Raw genomic sequence first — 16193 nt, forward strand, 5'->3', positions numbered from 1 at the left:
CTGTAAATTGCAGTTTACTGCAGTTTGGTACTTTCATATCATGAGAGTGTGGGAAGCTGCCTTATAATCAGGGCTTTTTTTCAGCCGGAACTCACCAAAACTCAGTTTTGGCACCCCTCAGGTGGGCGCTATTGCCATTTTAAGAGAACACGGGAGACATTCATAGTGAGTTCCAGCACCTCTTTTTCTAGAAAAACAGCACTGCTTATACTGAATCAGACAGACCATTCGTCCATCGAGCTCAGTATTCTATGACTGGCAGGTCTCTCTGGGTATTCAGACAGATGTTCCCAGTCCTACGTGGAGATGCTGGGGCCTGAACCTAGAGCATTCAAAGCATGCACTCTGCCAGAGTTGCAGTCCTTCCTCTGAATGCAGAAATACAGAATTTTGCCACTTGCTTAGAGATATACAATGTTCCTGTATGGCTGGTGCTGAACTGGACGAGTCTTTTAAAGAGCCTAAATGGAAACTATATGCAAACCAGTCTGGACACTTCTGAGAAAGGTGCAAATTATGTAATAAGAAAATAAACACCTGTTCTGAGTCACTGCTATTTGTAAAAAAAATGCTTTGCAATCTTCTGAAAATATGGTGATTCACTATAGTCAGGGCATAGTAATTGTTTTTGATCAGCACAGTGACAGAAACTAAGCAATAGATACAGTTGCCTTACAAGCCTGGAGAGGATGTCATGACGCAGAGTAGATTTTTGTGGGTTTGGCCCGAGTCCATTGCCTTCCCAGTACTGCTCTGCACCTCACCAATCTTCGTCCCCCATATTCCTGTTTTTAAGTTCACTGCAAGCTGTGTCTTTCTCAACACCCAAACTCAGCCTTTCACCTGCGGTCTTTAAAAACCAAAACTGAACCTCTCCTTAGGCTGTTTCAACAGTAACTCCCTACGATGAAGCGAAGAATTCTAATCAGGGATTTTATTCGTTCATTTGCAGCACAATCCTATCTATGCAAGACTACTCAGAAGGAAAAACCACTGAGTTTAACGGGCCTTACTCCTGGGTAAGAGCATAAGACAGGATTGCAGCCCCGGGGTAACTTTTTGCTTTTAATTTATTAACTTTGTTTCAAAGTAAAATAAAATTTCGTGGTGGTGGGGAACAAAACATGTCGACAAATTATCCGGATGGTGAACCACAGTTCTGGATTGGGGCTACTACTTATTATTTTAGGAGGAGGAGAGGCCCAAATCTATACAGGTCTACTCAAAAGTAAGCCCCCCCCCAACTGGGTTGCCTGAAGGATTTCCAAAGACTGGTCCTAGATCGTTCATAGCCTGAGACGCACCCTAACCCCGGGAGGGGACACCGCATAGCTACAGTTCAACAGGGATCCGGCGTGGTTTGTATTTTGTTTTTCGGCGGCGCAGATATATAACGTAATGCGGCAACGTCACTCCGCCTGCGGCGGAGTTTTCTTACCGCAAACCGCGATGTTGTTGTTGTTTTCTTTCAGCGAACACAGAATGAATGAGAACGTGCCGTACGGTGACGTCAGGAAAAAGATGGCGATGCCCATGAACAGCGCGGGAGGGGGAGGAGAACGCGCATGCGCTGCTTGACTGGCTGTATAGAGAAGGAAGAGTGCTTCCAAACGGTGAGGCGAAGAGTGTTGCAGGTAATAGGCCTCTCCGCCTTGCTGGAGATTTCCCCCTGTACAACACCTGAAGTTTTCTTCCTAGGCCGTGCGCACAGCCCCCGCCTGAAGTTACTAGTTCAGCCGAGCCGGAGATAAGGTTTTTGCGCCGCTGATACTAATTGAGACCGGGGCTTTGAGGCCTACAGACGGAGGGTTAGTTCGGACAGCATTTAGCTGGGATAAGTAGGACTTCTCAGGAGATACTGGAGGTGTCTCCTCTCTCACCCCCCCCCCATATCCCAATGAAGATCGTATCTCTGGAACAAAGGGAATCCTTTTACGGGAAACTGGTGTGAAATAAGGAGCATTTACAGCCTTCTTTTTGTCGTATTCCACATTCCAGGCAGAGGGCCTTCTCAGTTGTGGCGCTCCTTCTGTGGAACGGCCTCCCTTCAGGTGTCAAGGAGATAAAGAATTACGTAACTTTTAGAAGGCAGTCTCGTATCAGGAGGTTTTTAATGCATGATGTTTTTATTATGTTTTTAGATACGCTATATTCTGCCCAGAGTGGCTAGGGAAGCCCAACAAGATGGGCGGGGTATAAACAACAACAACAAAATAAATCAGTCAGTTAAGAGAGCGACTTAAAAACATAAAGCTGAAAAGTCTGTTTACACTGGCTACCTTGCTGAGTGTATTTAAAATCCTTATGGATGTTTACTTGTCAATATATTCTACAAAAATCCACAGGGCTTACTACTATGTGTATGTAAGATAAAGCTGTTAATATTAAATATTTACATATGCACTTTCTAGTGGGGGTGGGAGAAGCTGGCTGCAATTCTAAGCATGCTTACTTAATGAAAGGGAATTCCGCTGGATCAAAGACAGCTACCACCAAGTATGCCTGATTAGGAGTGGGCCGTTAGTATATTGTAGACCCTAATGGAGCTGTATGACTTATGATTGTTCTTGGTCAGGCCAATGAACTTGTGGAAAGTTCATTTCAGATGCATGGTCATACATGTCAGTAACCCCAGGAGAGCCTCTGAATTGTCTGAGCTTATGGGATTTTACACTGGAGATTGTCTGTCACCAAGTTGCCTTATTTTAGGAGTGGGATGGGGAAGCTGTTGGCTCGCCAGATGTTGTTGACAGCTCCCATTGGCCATGCTGGTTGGGGCTAATGGGAGATGGAAATCTAGCAACATCTGCAAGGCCATGTGTTTTTATCCTTGAGCTGGGAAAAGGTTGGTTGCTTCCCTGTCCTGCTGCTAGGGGGGAAAGCTGGTGCAGGGGTGGGCAGGAGGAATTAGGTCTTGATTCATGCATCTTCCACACAGGGGAGGTAAGACCATGACCCTGAGGGAGTGCTTCTTCTGAGCCTAATTCCCCCCCCCCCTTCTCTGCTGAAGTTCTCTTGACAGACCACGTAATGATTTTTCTGCCTTCTGTAACAGCTATAATGCACTGTCTTTGATGCTGTATGGTTTTTAATTGTATTTTTACAGGCACTCCGTGGACCCCCTGAATGAAGCTCATGAATCTGAGAAACCCTGCTCTGGATTCATTGTCTCCCAATTGATATTTGGACCGTATTATATACACACACAGTAATAAAGGTAAAGAAGGGGCACCTGTGGTGTTTGAACTGGGGATATGTTATGGTTCTGCTTTGCTGAAATAACCATGCTGTGGTTGGCCACTGTGAGAACAGGATGTTGCAATACATGGGCCTTTAGCCTGATCCTGCTAGGCTTTTCTTATGTTTTTACATTTATCTCATGGTTCAGCCTGAATGACCAGCTTGCTTTTTTTTTGATCCTGCTGCTTGTAGAGAAGAAAATACCATGGAGGCCCCTCCCGTCACCATGATGCCTGTCACTGGAGGCACTATTAACATGATGGAATATTTACTTCAAGGTAAGTCACAGGCAAGACTTGGCTTAACTGTAATATCTGATTCATTCCATATGACATTCTACTGGAAGAATATATGTTTCTTTAGCAATGTAGGTGTTTTCCTTTTATAGCTGCAGGACAGTTAAAGAAACAGAACAACTGTTGAGATTGTGAGTGGACAACTCTAGGGTCTTTCCACAAATAAAACCACAAACCTAAGTTGGGCACAGAGTATATACTCGATAATGAGCTGACCTTGAGTGTACCTGCATGATAGCTGTATTAGCAAACACTTGTTTCACTTGGCCAATTCACATGGTTCTCTGATCCATGTTCCGTTCAGCAAGGCTGTTGTACTATTTGCAGCTTGCCATAGGTTTTTTTTTAAAATGTTGGCATGATGCTACTGGACTGTCAGGGCAGTAGGATGCTTTCCATTTGTTAATGGGGATGGTTACCTGTTCAGTGATGCTGTCTTAATCCCTCCTTTCTCCCTCTAGGGAGTGTTTTGGATCAAAGCCTGGAGAGCCTCCTTCATCGACTCCGTGGCCTATGTGATAACATGGAACCTGAGACCTTTCTGGATCATGAGATGGTGTTCCTGCTCAAGGGGCAGCAGGCCAGCCCATTTGTTCTCCGCACTCGGCGCTCAATGGACAAAGCAGGCACTCCCTGGCACTTGCGGTACCTTGGGCAGCCCGAAATGGGCGACAAAAACCGCCATGCCTTGGTACGCAACTGTGTTGATATTGCCACATCTGAGAATTTGACAGACTTCCTGGTGGAGATGGGCTTCCGCATGGACCATGAGTTTGTTGCCAAGGGGCACGTGTTCCGCAAGGGCATTATGAAGATTGTGGTGTACAAGATCTTCCGCATCCTGATTCCAGGAAACACTGATAACATTGAGCCGTTGTCCCTCTCTTATCTTGTGGAGCTCAGCATTGTAGCACCAGCAGGACAAGACGTGGTTTCTGATGACATGAGGAGTTTTGCTGAGCAGCTAAAGCCTTTAGTTCACCTAGAGAAAATTGATCCTAAAAGACTGATGTGAGCAAGATGGCCAGCAGCTAAAGCTTGAGTCTTTCCTGTTACAAAGACTGAGGAACTGCAGAAAGCTTTAACGCAGGTGTGGAGAGCCTTTGGCTCTTCAGGTGTTGCTGAACTCTGATTCCCATCATCCCTGACCATTGATCATGCTTGCTGGGTGTGATGCCAGTTTTTGTTCAGCCACATCAGGAGGGCTACAGGTCCCCCACTCTTGCTTTAACCAATACCAATAGAGTTATCTTGCTCAGACCTTTGAAAGCAAAACAAAATTCAGAAGGTTGGGTTGGTCTCTTACTAAGTAATAATGGATTTTATTATTATTATTACTTATTTATTCCAAATAAAATTAGTATTGCAACTGGCTTTCTCTTACTGCATTTTGGAGTTGGGGCATCTAGTTTTTGTAATTTAAAATAAAATCTTCCTCTGGCAGGATGGGGACAGAGCCAGCTACTATATCTTGCTAGAACTGATGGGAGTTGTAGTTCAGCAACATCTGGAGGGCCCAAGGTTCTCCACACCTGGTTTATACAAAAGAATGGGCAACTTCCTACACATGCTGTTCCCTTTCTTCAGTTCACACCTCACATCATAAGACAAATGATGTACCTAGTGTTACTTATCTGGTGCCATCCCACTTTGCCAAGTGATTTTTTCTTTGTCATTCATGCATAAAATTTTGTCCTGGCCATGTTTCAGTTAAGTCAGAATGCATATGGATTTCCTGCTACCATCATTTTATCCCCACAACAGTCCTGTGAGATTTTTCTTAGAAGAGTGGATGAAGAAGAGTTTGGATTTGATATCCCGCCTTTCACTCCCTTTAAGGAGTCTCAAAGCGGCTAACATTCTCCTTTCCCTTCCTCCCCAACAAACACTCTGTGGGGTCAGTGGGGCTGAGAGACTTCAAAGAAGTGTGACTGGCCCAAGGTCACCCAGCAGCTGCATGTGGAGGAGCGGAGACGCGAACCTGGTTCCCCAGATTAGGAGTCTACCGCTCTTAACCACTACACCATACTGGCTCTCTCTTAAACAATCAAGTGGTTTATATGTTTTATGGAATATACAAAAATCAATAAATATCCCTTTCATATATATATATATTTAAAAAACCAGTCCTGTGAGATAAATTGGACTGGGAGGGAATGATCCCAAGTATCTCTCAGCAGGTTTTTGAACCCAAGTTTCCCATGTCCTAAGTTTATTTGCTACATCACACTAGTTCTCCCAGAATCTTAGTACAGGAAGCTTGCAAGTTACTCAGGGATTACATTCCAGGAGTCACGCCTAAAGCCAGAATTGTGTGTAGTCAAAACACATTGAATTCAATGTGGGTGGGATTGCCAAAATATTTTTCCGCAGATGCCCACCTCCTTTTCACCCCCTTTTGAAAAAACTTACAAATTCTTTTGCATGTAAAGCTGAATGCACACAAGTTAAATGTGGATAAGTTTTGGGCTTACTGTACTGCTTAGTACTATATATATATACTCCTGTGGGGTTTTTTTTGTCACATGGATTTGGGGTAAGGGGGAAATGTTAGAAGTAGGACTGGGAATGAGAAACCCATTGAGGTATTTCTTGTTTTTGGAGTATTGGGGAAAGGGAAATTTTAGACCTGGATATTCCTTTTGGACCAATGTCCTTTGGATTTTAGTTTATTCAGTTCTAACATGTTTTTCTCCTCTTCTCTCCCTGCTACTTGAAACTAAGAGCATAGAATAAGATATGGGGAAAAAGTAAGGTTGGAAGAATGGACATCATCTTAGTATAAACATATTGGGTTGAGCTGCTGGCTGTTGTACAATGAATATTACAATAAGAATTTAGTAGACTAATTGGAGTAGAGGGGACAGGATGTATCCTTGTCTCATTGCCATTGCACATTGATGCTTTTATGGTGATAATAATAGAATGAGTTACCCCTGTTGCATTAACTTTGGAGAGACTGGATTATCATGCCACCTGGCCAGCAAAGGCACAGGAATTCAGGAGAGGAAGGGAGTGACTTCTCTCCCCAGGAATTTCTCTCACTTTCTCTTTGTACATTGTTAAAGAATGAGCAGAATGTCACATCTAAGGTGCTGCTGCCATTGAGACACAAGTGTTGCACAGAGGCACTTTAATGACCAGTGACACCAGCTGTGCTTATCCAAGGTGAGACCTGCACTGCAGCTTGACTTGGTGCACTTAATTATTTCATAGGAACAGAATATAACTTTGCCTCAGGACCTAAAATATGCCTACAGAATCCTTTGTCCCTTACAGAATAATTACGCTGCTCTTTTGTTATATAATTGGCATAAGACTCATCCTCTCTGAGCTGGATCGTTTCAGAACCGGCCATAATTACTCCACTGAAGAGCTTCCATTATGCTAACACTAATCATAATTAGTATAATTATAGCTAAGTGAGTAGTAAATGTTTAATGCAGTTGTCATGTCCAAATAAAATAAAATCCTCCTCCTAACTGTTTCCAGATACTTCAGACTGGAGCTTAATGGGAATTGCTTCCCAGTAAAGCTGTATGGCCTTGTCTTGCAAAGACATGTTCTTGAGGGTCTATTATATTCATGATTTACACTCCGCCCTTCAATTAAACAATTAGAGTGGCTTACAGTAAAATATAACATCTATAGAAATGTCCTTAAAATACCAAATTTATAAAAGCAGCAGTAAAACGTGCATGATAGAGTCACCTTCCCCTCCAACCGATAATCAAAACTTAGAAAGCCAGAAAACAGCAATTTAAGAAAACCAGTAAAATATGTAAGATCTGTGCATGCATGCACAAAACCATCAAAAGTTTAAAAGTCAGGAAATATAAAAAAATTGTACCTAGTGAAAAATATTAAAGTGAGCAGCAAGCAGTCCTCTTTGGGGAGAGTGTTCCAAAACCAAGGTATAACCACTGAAAAGACCCTTTCCTTGATGAAACCATTTGCCATACTAGATGGCAGGGAGCCTAGAGGAGGGTCTCTAATGAAGTTCTCACAGTATGGGTAGGCATGTGTGGAGATGGGTTATTGTTGTTGTTGTTTAGTCGTTTAGTCGTGTCCGACTCTTCGTGACCCCATGGACCTGACCACGCCAGACACTTCTGTCTTCCACTGCCTCTCGCAGTTTGGTCAAACTCACACTGGTAGCTTCAAGAACACTGTCCAACCATCTCGCCCTCTGTCATCCCCTTCACCTTTTGCCCTCCATCTTTCCCAACATCAGGGTCTTTTCCAGGGAGTCTTCTCTTCTCATAAGGTGGCCAAAGTATTGGAGCCTCAGCTTCAGGATCTGTCCTTCCAGTGAGCACTCAGGGCTGATTTCCTTCAGAATGGAGAGGTTTGATCTTCTTGCAGTCCATGGGACTCTCAAGAGTCTCCTCCAGCACCATAATTCAAAAGCATCAATTCTTCGGTGATCAGCCTTCTTTATGGTCCAGCTCTCACTTCCATACATCACTTCTGGGAAAACCATAGCTTTAACTATACGGACCTTTGTTGGCAAGGTGATGTCTCTGCTTCTTAAGATGCTGTCTAGTTTGACATTGCTTTTCTCCCAAGAGAAAAGGAGATGGGTTATAGAAGAGTTATTATGATTCTCAAAAGCCAGTCAGGTTTTTTTTGTGGGGGCAGGGGATAGATTTCTTAATCTACACCAAAAATGCTGCATAAACAGAAAACAATATATTGGGGGTCCTCTCCGTAATGTGTTGTGAATGTGTCAGTTGTGTGCATTTTCTGTCCACCATTTCTTCATTCTTGTGATAGATAAGTTATACATTGTTGGTGTGTCATGCATGCCTTTCTGCTACTTTCATAATTGGTAACCATTGTCACAAGTCAATCCAACGTCAAAACAGACTCACAGCTGACACCTCACAAGTTAAGAGCAGCTTAATAAATCCTGATGACATTGCAGGTGGATAAACCAATACATCAGGCAACTCATTTTATGCACCTCCAGCTGCCTCCTGAAGTTGCCCCATTCTTCTTTTGACAACTTATATGTTAACATTTAAACAAATCTCAAAGCAGTTTTCAGCGCAAGTTAAAGCATATTAAATAAAAGATGGGGGAAGCTCCACAGTCTATAAAACATGATTAGCTGCTAAGAGCATCCTGTTTAGCATAAAACTATAAATAGGTTACAAAATACAAGGGCAGTTCCACATTGCAAAACATAAACAACCAAACAAAGCATATTCTAAACACCAGGAAATAAAAGACTACAAATTAAAACCATGCATTTCACATCTATAAATAGCATGACTGACAGCTATGCAAAAGAGAGATCAGCTTGCTCTTCCCAACCACTGTATGCCCAATCAAACATACACTTAAACTACGGTAAAAGGTAAAGGGACCCCCCGACCATTAGGTCCAGTCGTGACCAACTCTGGGGTTGCGGTGCTCATCTCGCTTTATTGGCCAAGGGAGTCGGCGTACAGCTTCCAGGTCATGTGGCCCGCATGACTAAGCCGCTTCTGGCGAACCAGAGCAGCGCACGGAAACGCCGTTTACCTTCCCACCAGAGCGGTACCTATTTATCTACTTGCACTTTGACGTGCTTTCGAACTGCTAGGTTGGCAGGGGCAGGGACCAAGCAACGGGAGCTCACCCCGTCGCAGGGATTCAAACTGCCGACCTTCTGATTGGCAAGTCCTAGGCTCTGTGGTTTAATCCACAGGGCCACCCGTGTCCCCATTAAAATACGGTAATCCCATTGAATTCCTAGCAACTAAGAGTTATATCTGAATTAGCACAAACTGACTTGTTGCAAAAGCAGAAGTATTTGTGCTGACCAACAGAACTTTGCCTTCTTCTACCACTGTGCACCCTCTTAAATCTATCCTAGGGTATACCCTAATCCTCCAGAGCAGATTTGAGGGGGGGGGGAGGGAATTTCCTTGTGCAAGTGCAAATCCTTGTGCTAACAGAATGAGGACATTGGATTCTGCCCAAGAAACACAACTTAATCTGATTTCAGTTTAAAAAGTGTTCCATTCAGTTCAAGCACACCCATACGTGATCAACATGCTCCAGTCAATCAAACACACACATGCACTTTCCATCAAAGTTTCTTCCTTCCTGTTGGGTTTGCTTCTTATTTTTCATGGCTTAATGGTATGTGTTCCCCCTCTCTGAAGTTTCGGGACAATTGGAAGAAGCTTTTATTTTTGTTTAAAATCTGATAGTTCTGTTTGTCTTTTATTAAATCAAAAACAAACTCTCTTTCCATGTTGTACGGCTTGAGGAAAAAATGTGTTCCTGCTCCAGCTGCTTGAGAATGAATTGGTAAGCTTCTTACTGTGTATGTTGTTGTTGGCATCTGTCTGTCTTGACAGACAACGCAATGTGCCTCCAGGGGTGAAGTCAAGCTGATGCATTAGCAGCACCAAAGTGACCTTCCCAGAATGCAAGGTGGGCAGTGTGTATGGGGCTTAATATCTTGGGCTGCCCAGACGACAAGACCCCCTCTCAGCCTCACTGCTGTGGTCCCAAGGAAAACAGCAATATGTTTGGCACAAGCTCGGCTGCAGGAGTTGCTGGAAGGCGGCGTACAAGGTGCCATCCAACTGTTTTAGGGACTCCATTCTGGATATGTGTAGGGTTTACTCCTTAGCACAGGCGTCCTCAACCTCGGCCCTCCAGATGTTTTTGGCCTACAACTCCCATGATCCCTAGCTAGCAGGACCAGTGGTCAGGGATGAAGGGAATTGTAGTCTCAAAATATCTGGAGGGCTGAGGCTGAGGAAGCCTGCCTTAGCATTTTCTTCTGAAGATATCCCACGAGGCAGTGGGTACAAATTTTTCCTCAGGTGTTTACTCCCAAAGCCTTTCTCAGGAATGACTATAGCTGCAAGGCAGCAAAGGTTAACTGTGTGTATGTGTATAGTTATATATAACACCCTAAAGTCGGGAAGGAATTGTGTTACAGAACAGTAGATGTATTGGTTTGTTGTATCTTGAACCCCCCCCCCCCATTGCCTTGTATACCTGGTCGAGGGTAAGAACACAAGAAGAGCCTGCTAGATCAGCACTCTGGCCATTTTGTCCTCATGGGCCACCCAAGTGCCTATGGGAAGCCTGGACACAGGACCAAAGTGCAAGAGCACTCGCCCATTCTGGGACTTCCAGCAACTGGTCATCAGAAGCATTGCTGCCTTCAAACATGGAGGCAGATCATAGGCGTCATGCTCCAGAGCTGTTACCTCCCTTCATGAGTAACTTAAAGTAAACTTGATGAAACTCAGGTCAACAGACGTTGCTCTTTTGTAGTACAGTGGTACCTCAGGTTACATACACTTCAGGTTACATACGCTTCAGGTTACAGACTCCGCTAACCCAGAAATAGTGCTTCAGGTTAAGAACTTTGCTTCAGGATGAGAACAGAAATCGTGCTCCGGCAGCGCGGCAGCAACAGGAGGCCCCATTAGCTAAAGTGGTGCTTCAGGTTAAGAACAGTTTCAGGTTAAGAATGGACCTCCGGAACGAATTAAGTATTTAACTCGAGGTACCACTGTACATTCCTCCATCAAAGTGCCTTGAGGTGAAACAGTCCTTGTACCTGGCACTTCCCGTGTCTCGTTCCCACTGTCTCAGTAAATAGTCTGGCACAAAATCTACCTTGTTGCTCTTTAAACGGCTTGGCTGCTTCCTTGGAATCTGGTTAAGCTGATATTTAATAGGATGAGTTGCCTATATTCATTTGCCAAAATTAGAATAGACTCTTGCCAAATCTACTGACACTGGCTGTTGTTGTTCCACACTGGAGCCAGAAACAGGGGAAGCTGGTAAGACTGCCCACACAATATACTGTATTTTTCACTTTATAAGGCGCACCAGACCACAAGACGCACCTAGTTTTTGGAGGAGGAAAACAAGGGGGGGAAATTCTGAATCTCAGAAGCCAGAACAGCAAGAGGGATCACTGCACAGTGAAAGCAGCAACTCCTCTTGCTGTTCTGGTTTCTGTGATAGGTGCGCAGCCTGCATTCGCTCCATAAGGCGCATACACATTTTCCCTTACTTTTTAGGAGGGAAAAAGTGAGTCTTATAGAGAAAAAAATACGGTATATCCAGGCAGGAGGGTACTGGGTGCTGGTCAACGCTATTGTAACCAGTCCCCCCCTCTCTGTGTGTGCCTTATAATGAGTTATGCCACTGGCCCAACTAGCCTTGGGTGGGGGTCTTTCTGAACCCCACTGGTTGAGATCCTTTTAAGTTAAAGATGTCTGGGGACGAATTTAGGAACAAGCTAATAGCCACAATGCAATACAATAAATTTTTATTATATGGTTTATTACATGGTTTGAAGCACATTTAACACACATGACTTGCCCTAAAGAATCAGGGGAACTGTAGTTTCCACCTCACAGAGCTACAATTTCCAGGACCCTGAACAAACTACATTTATCAGTATTTGTAGGGGGAAGCCATATGCTTTAAATGTGAATTTAATGTGCTTTAGATGTGTGTTTTGTTGTTTTAAATGAAATCTCAGTCTTAATGGAAGGAGACTAGATTGTCCCTCAACAGACCAGGTCTCCCCTTCCCCACAAAATCTGAGTTATACCTGAGTTACAGATATGTACAGCATATATTAGAGGTGGAGAACCTTTTTCACCCAATGGGCTGGAGCATTGTCTCCAGGCCAGCTTGGGTGGGACTACCTAACTGTCAATCATACAGTTTTATAATGATGCCAGGCAATTGACACTTGTCATGGTTGGTTGGTGGGATGGGAAGATGGGGTTTGCTCAGCCAGCTTCACTGTCATGCATTTGTGAAGCACTGCATAGCAGGCGGAGCGAGCTTTCCAACCCCCATGCGTGGCGCTTGGGAAGTGCAGAGCGCTGATTTGCAAAGCACTTTACCCAGTGCTGGGACGTGGGTGGCGCTGTGGGTTAAACTACAGAGCCTAGGGCTTGCCAATCAGAAGGTTGGCGGTTCGAATCCCCGCGACGGGGTGAGCTCTCGTTGTTCGGTCCTGACTCCTGCCCACCCAGCAGTTCGAAAGCACATCAAAGTGCAAGTAGATAAATAGGTACTGCTCTGGCGGGAAGGTAAACGGCATTTCCGTGCGCTGCTCTGGTTCGCCAAAAGCGGCTTAGTCATGCTGGCCCAGTGACCCAGAAGCTGTACGCCGGCTCCCTTGGCCAATAAAGCGAGATGAGCGCTGCAAGCCCAGAGTCGGTCACGAGTGGACCTAATGGTCAGGGGTCCCTTTATCTTTACCTTTTTTTACCCAGTGCTTCCCCAGTACCCAGTATATGGCTGTCAGGCATTTAGGAACCTCTGTACAGAGCCCCTTTTGGCCAAACCCTGTCCTTACCTGCCCCACTCCTGACATCATATATGACACCAGGCTGGTGGGCATGGCTTGCCTGAATTGGGCAAGTGGGCCACTTGGGGAGGCCTGGTGAGCTAAATTTGTCCCACAGGATGGAGGTTCCCCACCCCTGCTTTACATGCAGAAAGTCCTGGATTCCGTCCTCATCTATTAGGTAAAGGTAAAGGTACCCCTGCCCGTACGGGCCAGTCTTGCCAGACTCTAGGGTTGTGCGCTCATCTCACTCTATAGGCCGGGAGCCAGCGCTGTCCACAGACACTTCCGGGTCACGTGGCCAGCGTGACAAAGCTGCATCTGGCGAGCCAGCGCAGCACACGGAACGCCGTTTACCTTCCCACTGGTTAGCAGTCCCTATTTATCTACTTGCACTTAGGGGTGCTTTCGAACTGCTAGGTTGGCAGGCGCTGGGACCAAACGACGGGAGCGCACCCCGCCGTGGGGATTCGAACCGCCGACCATGCGATCGGCAAGTCCTAGGCGCTGAGGTTTTACCCACAGCGCCACCTTACCCACAGCGCCTCATCTATTAGCCTCTCCAAATTGGGATGGGCAAGACTCCTGCCACTACACTGCTGTTCATGCACACAGACAGGACTGAAGAAGATGGACCAGCGGCCTGATTCAATAAAAAGCAGTTTCCTGTCCCCCGTGACTGTTTGCATGCAAAATATGTCATTTAGTGTTCAGCGCTGGGCCCATACAGCAGTACTTATTAAGAATACTTTCACAAGTTCCTCACTTTTTCTTTCTTTAAAAGCACAAGAAGCTAGAGTGTTTGATTGCTAGAGAGGGCGCAGGACGAAGCTCCTGCATTTATACCGAGTGGATAAAGATTGGATGGGTGAAGGATTACCAGTGGAGGAATATTGACCCAAACATGCTGTCTTCATCTGACTAGTCCAATCTGCAGTTCGTACCCCCTGTGTAAATCTAATCTACTGCATTCCTTGACACCTTGCCCTTGTCACCATTTGTAACGTCCTGCTGGTAAAGTACCTTGAATAAAATTGTGTTTTCTCTGCGGGGAACATAGAGTACAGTGATCCAATCCTGTACCAAAAAAAACTAAGGCTTTTTTTTATTCAACAGAGCCACCTTCTGGACATTGCTGGTACTTTATTGCTGCACATTTCCCGACCTCGTGATTAAACCACTGTGCTTAACCACTTCAGTATGATTAGAAAAGGAGACTCTCTTTATTATTTTCATCCCTGGTTTTCCAAAGCAGTTGTTTTGAATCCCATGGACTTTTTTCTTTGAAATTACATTCTCCACAGCCACTAGGTCAGGAGTGGGGAAGCTTTTTGGCACCGCTGATTAGAACTTTATCTCACCACCACCAGCCTGCAAGCAAAGCAGGTCACCTATCTATCAATCCTGCCCACCTGTCAAAGTTGACCCACCAGGGAGAGGGTGGGATCTGCTTCGTTTCTATTGATTTTGTTTACCTAGTACACTACTTAAAATGAAACTCCCGTATTGCTAATGTAAAAATCGCCACGTTTCTCCTACTTCTGCCATCTGCGATAACCTCTTGCATTTTGATTAAGGCTAGAGACAGGGGCAGAAAATGGCAGGATTTCATTATTTTAAAAATGGGGGAAAGCTGTGTGTTTCTTCTTCCCAGCCTCTCTATTTGTCTCCTGAAACTGCATAGTAGTACCTCTTCCTACACTAAGGCTGAGACCAATACAGATTAAGGTGAACTCCTACCAAGCCTTAGATGACAAGGTTAGTTCTCATCAAGTTAGGGTGCCTTTCAATAATTTTTAGGGTGTGTGTTCAAGTATATTATAGGAACTTTAGGTTTGTGCAATTAAAGTGGATTAATGTGCTCTGTCACCACAAATCCACTTTAAAAGGACAACAATAGACTTTTTTTGTGGTTTGGAAAGTAGCAGGGAACTGTACCGAATGAAGTGTGGGATGAATGAATGGTGAATGGGAAGATGTATGCACTCTCCACAAGCAAATCAGGTTTTATAATTACTCTATAAGCAATTCAGAACAAATGCTCAATAAAGACTAGACACAGTCTCACCGCCGTGTAAGATTTGTGCAAGTAAATCTGGATTAATGCTGAGTAAACAGGCAATCTTTTTTCTTCTCCACCTCCACTCCTTTGCTCAACATCCAAGCTGATGAAGACTTCTGGTGTACTCTGAAGTTTGCTCCCTATTTTGTGACAGTTTAGTTCTACGATAGGTTTTGGAATCTTTAAAAAGTGATGGCCCCATCACTTCCTAACAGGGCTGTCAGTCTTCCTGCCCGACTCCTTCCCATTTAACATCTTACAGGACAGGCAGATATTCAACAGATAATGATTTCACATTGTGGAAATGTAGAGAACAATGTCTGTTGAATATCTGCTTGTGACTTTCACAAGTAGAAGAAAATGGCAACATATCCCTCCCTCCCAAACTGCATTAAAAAATAGATGGAGCTTCAACTGGTCAGAGATTAAGAGGCTGCTCCTCTCAAATGCAATTCTGATTATATCTATTTCAAAATAGAGGCCTTTGCATTGTTACAGTTTTTATCATGGTAGCTCAAAATTGCTAGAACAGACAGATAATAAACTGAAAGAGTATTTGTCATCTATATTCCAGAGTCAGCCAGTCTCACTGCCAACTCGATTCAGAATAATGCCTCTGTGTTTGTTACACTTTATTAAAAGGTCATTAGGGATATAAATATATAGCAGTTCTCTACTACTGAAAGATTTGCTGATCTGCCAGAATTTCCTTTGTTCCTCTTTTCCCAGTTGCGTTTATTTTTACTTGTATTTTGCAGAAGCTCTGGAACCTGGAGGAAGTCAATGTGCCAAAGGAGGAATTTGTAGGCTTTCCACCTTTGGGTGCCAGTCACAACAGCAGGAGCAAAACTGCAACTCATAGAGCATTTTAAGGATTCCGGGGTGGTTCTCTCACTATAATTATGGTATTGGATCCAGAAATCCCATAAACCAGTGGCGTAGCGTGGGGGATGCAGGGGGGGCCGGCCGCACCGGGCGCAACATCTGGGGGTTAGGGTTAGGGAGCGCAAATCCACGGGTTAGGGAGCGCAAATTACTTGCCTTGCCCCGGGTGCTGACAACCCATGCTACGCCACTGCCATAAACATAAAGCTCTCATGCTGGAGAAGGGTGGGGGCAGAGAGAAAGGAAGGCAAATTTTGTCAATTTTAATTCTTTTCCCTGCACCCTGACCCCAAACTGCTGCAGAGGACTGATCCTGCAGATCACTGTGGTGGGGAGGCACCAGGAGCTTCAGGGGAAGGAGCAAACAGCAAAAATG

The 16193-nt window shown here is 44.6% G+C and overlaps 1 protein-coding gene across 1 annotated transcript; it reads left to right on the top strand.

The window, feature by feature from the left end:
- Nucleotides 1-1524: 1524 nt before the first annotated feature.
- Nucleotides 1525-4909, top strand: MED18 (mediator complex subunit 18). The gene is made up of 4 exons (XM_053398660.1): nt 1525-1634; nt 3107-3217; nt 3433-3518; nt 3998-4909. Exons 3-4 carry the CDS (start codon nt 3446-3448, stop codon nt 4549-4551), a joined length of 627 nt encoding a protein of 208 aa, XP_053254635.1. The 5' UTR covers nt 1525-1634; nt 3107-3217; nt 3433-3445; the 3' UTR covers nt 4552-4909.
- Nucleotides 4910-16193: the final 11284 nt, after the last annotated feature.

The sequence above is a fragment of the Podarcis raffonei genome, chromosome 8, assembly GCF_027172205.1.
Source record: "Podarcis raffonei isolate rPodRaf1 chromosome 8, rPodRaf1.pri, whole genome shotgun sequence".
NCBI classification, from domain to species: domain Eukaryota; kingdom Metazoa; phylum Chordata; class Lepidosauria; order Squamata; family Lacertidae; genus Podarcis; species Podarcis raffonei.

Coding starts and splice junctions, on each gene's coding strand:
- MED18 (XM_053398660.1), top strand. CDS start 3,446: ATGGAGGCCCCTCCCGTCACCATGATGCCTGTCACTGGAGGCACTATT. Junction 3,519..3,997: donor GATGGAATATTTACTTCAAG/GTAAGTCACAGG, acceptor TTCTCCCTCTAG/GGAGTGTTTTGGATCAAAGC.